General features: G+C 36.2%; 1 protein-coding gene across 1 annotated transcript; it reads right to left on the minus strand.

Annotated features, from left to right (window-relative positions):
* Positions 1-2,502: 2,502 nt before the first annotated feature.
* On the minus strand, positions 2,503-3,731 carry LOC100815505 (RING-H2 finger protein ATL29). Its single transcript, XM_003517863.4, has one exon. The coding sequence runs from the start codon at positions 3,729-3,731 to the stop codon at positions 2,784-2,786; it is 948 nt and encodes a 315-aa protein (XP_003517911.1). The 3' UTR covers positions 2,503-2,783.
* Between the last annotated feature and the right edge of the window lie 624 nt (positions 3,732-4,355).

Genomic DNA, 4,355 nt, shown 5'->3' on the forward strand with positions numbered 1-4,355 from the left:
CGTACTTTTAAAAACAGAGTTGTGGAAAAAAAAATTCTAAACGGATCATACCACAAAACAAATATGAATTGAATGTAATCAATCCTTCCTTACACATGATCCTTCATTAACTTCCTTTCTTTCAAAATCATAAAACTTGAATCTTTTCCAACCTTGATAAAACTTGAATGAGTTGATTAAACCTTGAATGAGGGAAAGACATGAATCAAGAGACAAAGACACAATTTTTTATACTAGTTCACTCTCTGTTTCTAGAGAAGCTAATCCATTTATCTAATTCACAACCTGAATTAGATTTCCACTATGCATCAAGAATCCTTACAAGTCATCACAAGCAATCTACAATTCCTACCCCAGAAAAAGAGATTAAGGCATCCAACACAAAGACCCTATGTGAATATAAGCCTAAGAGAACTCTACTCTTAGCCGAAACTAGAAAACCTTATTCTAGCATGTTGTAAGAAATTCACGCATTAACACAAGACCGTGCAAAAATCATACGCATGACAAAAGACCAAGTAGGAGAGATACAACCTGACCAATCTTTCCACAAAAACCTTTCTAGATTGAAAAGTTGATCTTCTACTTAAAAGAAACAACTCACTTTCAAGAAAAGATCTTCCAAATAAAAAGATTAAGAAGTAGTCAGTTACTATAAAGCTCTTTTTTCTCTATCTCTTGTTCACCAATGAAAGTATGAAATCTTGCTCATTCTGAGACTAAGAAGTAATTTTTGATATGTATTGAGTATTCTCTAATGATCTCAAGATATATAGATGTGAACAAAAGCTAGTTATTTATAAAAAAAAAAGTTATAACCGCCTGTAATCGATTAAATCTATAAGGTAATTGATTATTTCAATGAAGTAATCGATTAGATTATCTAACTAATTAATTAAAGTGTTCATCCAACATCTAGAAAACAACTCAAGAAAAATGTAATCGATTAGATGACCTAAGTAATCGATTAAAGTAATCTTGTTCACCTTTGAACAACTTAAACAAGAGAGAAGTAATCGATTAATACACTGGTAATCGATTAAAGCAGAGACTCCTAAAAAATAGTCATTGTCTCAAACAACAGTGTAATCGATTAAATTGATGCGAGACTTAACTCTTGCAGCTTCAGACAACTTGTTGTTATCAATTACAACAACTCTGTAATCGATTAAAACAAAGTTTTTGCCTCTGAAGAAATTTTTCTAACTTTGAAAATTTCCTTCACACACACTATGATGATGCACAATGCAAAATAGATATCAAATGTACTAAGATGCAATAACCAAGTTAACAACCAATAAAAATGTCACTCAAAGGAGTTGGGCATGTAAAAGCCAAAACATCTTCGAACACTCCTTCAAGCTTTTCCTTGAGTTTCAAGCTTTAGTCTTAGGTTGTTCCATGTTGCTCATGTTGTTGCTCCCCCATTCTCTAACATTTCGATAAGCATTAGCACCAAAGACCTCGTTGCCACTGTGTCTTTCGTCTTTGCCTCGGCAGGAGAATGAGTGAGAGCGAGAGCAATAGTGAGATGAGAGTGAGAGTGAGTGGGTGAGAGAAGACGGGAGACGTTAGTATTAAAACCCAACATCAGTTTATTAAAAAACTAATGTTAACATCGCGATGTTAATATCAGTTTTTTAAAAACTGATATAAACAAAAATCGATTAATATCGGTTTTTTATAAAATCGATGTTAACATCGATTTTATAAAAAAAACCGATGTTAACATCGATTTTTTTAAAAATTGATGTTGACAAAATCGATTTATTTACAAAAATGTTACCGCCCTTTTGTTAACATCGGTTTTATCAAAACCTGATGTTAAAGTAGTATTATTGAAAACATTCTTTCTAGTAATGTTTACTTCGGTTATAACTATGACCAATGTGGAAAAGTGACTTTTTACATTGGTTATAGTACAACTGGTTAAAAAAGAAAAATACTCACAGCTGAAAAATAGTTTTCAAATTACACCTTTTAAATAATATTTTTTTCATTTTTTGGTAAAAAAAAGTCCCAACAAGAGTGCTGTGGTGCCACAAAGATCAACAAGTGTTTGTTGTGGCAACATTGATCAACAAGTATTTTGGATTTTTTTTTATCAAATTAAGTGGTTTCGTGAAACTATATACCAAACTAATATTAAATCACCCATTTCTTCAAATTATGTTAATTTGGTATATAATTTTACCGAAATCACCTAATTTGTAAAAAAAAGAATAATAGAATTTGCTTTCGTGAAATTGTTTTAATTTTGGTGAGATGATTTCCAAAATTAATGAGATAGAATCTGGGATAAAATCAAAAGATTGTTTATCTTGTTTTTCTTTTAATTTATTTTTTAAAATAATTACATAATAATAATAGTAATAATAATAATAATAAGAGTTAACTTTTTTACTATGAAGGAACTTCGTGAATTTCGTACTCCAATCCTTTCGTACAGTGTAGCACCGTTGATATGCAAGATGGAACATCACAAGAGAGAAAGGTTCTCAACTCGGCAACAACAATACAAGATATCCTAGTCTACAAGGCTACAAGATATCATAATCATGAAAGATAACCAGCACAAACAGATGAAAAACTTCCAGCTCAAAAATTAAATCCGTGAAGCATAATGCATAATGTGTGTACTCTACAAGACTATAACACCCATTTCCCTCGTAAGCCTATAATCTTCTATCTCAAGTACAAGTAAAATTAAAACAGAAAAATCTTTAAAAAAAAAAAGGACAGAAGAGAAAACTCAAAAGAATAGAGAACAACAACAAAGAACGTTATTTTCGAGTATGGTCAGGGGAGGAGGTGCTAGATGGAGGAACTGGTTGAACAAAGCCACAATTACTACAAGGTGCAGCAGCAGCAGGAGGAGCAACAAGCTTAGCAATGTCCTTGTAACTCGCACAGCTCCTCGTACAATTGTGCTTATTATTATGCCTCACTCTCAAAACATGCTCCGGCAATCTCAACGTATACTTGTCATCATCCTTTCCCTCATCTCCCTCTCCTCTAATCAAAACTATCGAGTGCCCCGTCGAATGCGACCGTGCAAACATCTGTTCCCCCTGTTGATGAATCATGACCTCGTGATTGCCATAACCATGTTCGTGTTCATGCTCACGTTCATGCTCTTGTCTTGGATTTCCATCATTATCATCACCACCACCGCAGTCTTGCCCTTCTGTTACATCAATGCGTATCTCCCCGCTGGTGGACATCACCACCACACCCTCGTTAGCTTTCTGCGTTTCGTCTGGCGGGGGTGAATCGAGGTCTCGTCGACAGACAGGGCAGGTCTTGTGCGAGCGGAGCCAGAGGTCGATGCAGTCCTGGTGGAAGACGTGGCAGCAGAGCGTCAAGAGGCGGAGCACGTTGTCATCCTCGAACTCAAGTAGACAGATGGCGCACTCAAGGCCGTACTTCTGATCCTTGCGGAGGTCCTTAACGGAGGAGTAAGGGAAGGTGGGGAAGACTTGGAGAAGGTCAGGGTCGAGGCCCCGAGGAGGGGACCTGTGGGGCGTGAGGCGAATGAGGGAACCCGAAGGGGTGCGCTGGAAGGCCCAAGTGTGGATCACGCTCGAGAAGCAGTACTTGCACATGTACACGATGCTGAACGCCACGAAGCACAATACAAGCACAGTCAGCGTAAAGGCAATAAGCGCCGGCGGTGTGTTATACGGCGCTGCGGCCGGCGATGACGACATTTCGTACTCCGGCGAAGGCATCGTTGCTAGTTAGTTGGTGGTTTCGCGCCGGAGAGTGGCTTATTCCGGACCTGTCGTTCTTGGTTGTTCGCATGGATGAGAGGCGTTTGAGACCATATACAAGGCAGGCAAATGAAGCTTGGTAAAGCCTGAGTTCCTTTCCTTTCTTCTTTTCTTTTCTCTCTCTTTTTTGTTACGTATTTTTGTGCCTTTTCTGTTGATTTTTTTTTTTTGGGATTGTAGAGGACAAAATGTAAAGAGAGATTCAAGGACCTACGTCAATGGTACTCTACGAGTGGTATATGGTGGGTCAATAAACGAGGACGGTGATGCTGAGGATGGGAAGGGTTGGTTTTGAGCCAGTCCTTATGAGAAGGACGAGAGGACTAGTGTCCGAACATTATTTACTGTGTATATAAAGGCTTGAATAATTAGACTTTGGAGTGCAAGCATAGGGCAATACAATTTTATTATTATTATTATATATGATTTTAATATGTGAAGTATAAAAAATGATTATTAATTTCGACGAAAATAAATATTTTTTATAATATAAATTAAATTATATATTAAATATATAATAAATAATTTAAATTATAATATAAAATTATTTTTAACTATTGATAATTGTTTGCTAAATTTCTT

This window comes from Glycine max, chromosome 1, assembly GCF_000004515.6.
Source record: "Glycine max cultivar Williams 82 chromosome 1, Glycine_max_v4.0, whole genome shotgun sequence".
NCBI classification, from domain to species: domain Eukaryota; kingdom Viridiplantae; phylum Streptophyta; class Magnoliopsida; order Fabales; family Fabaceae; genus Glycine; species Glycine max.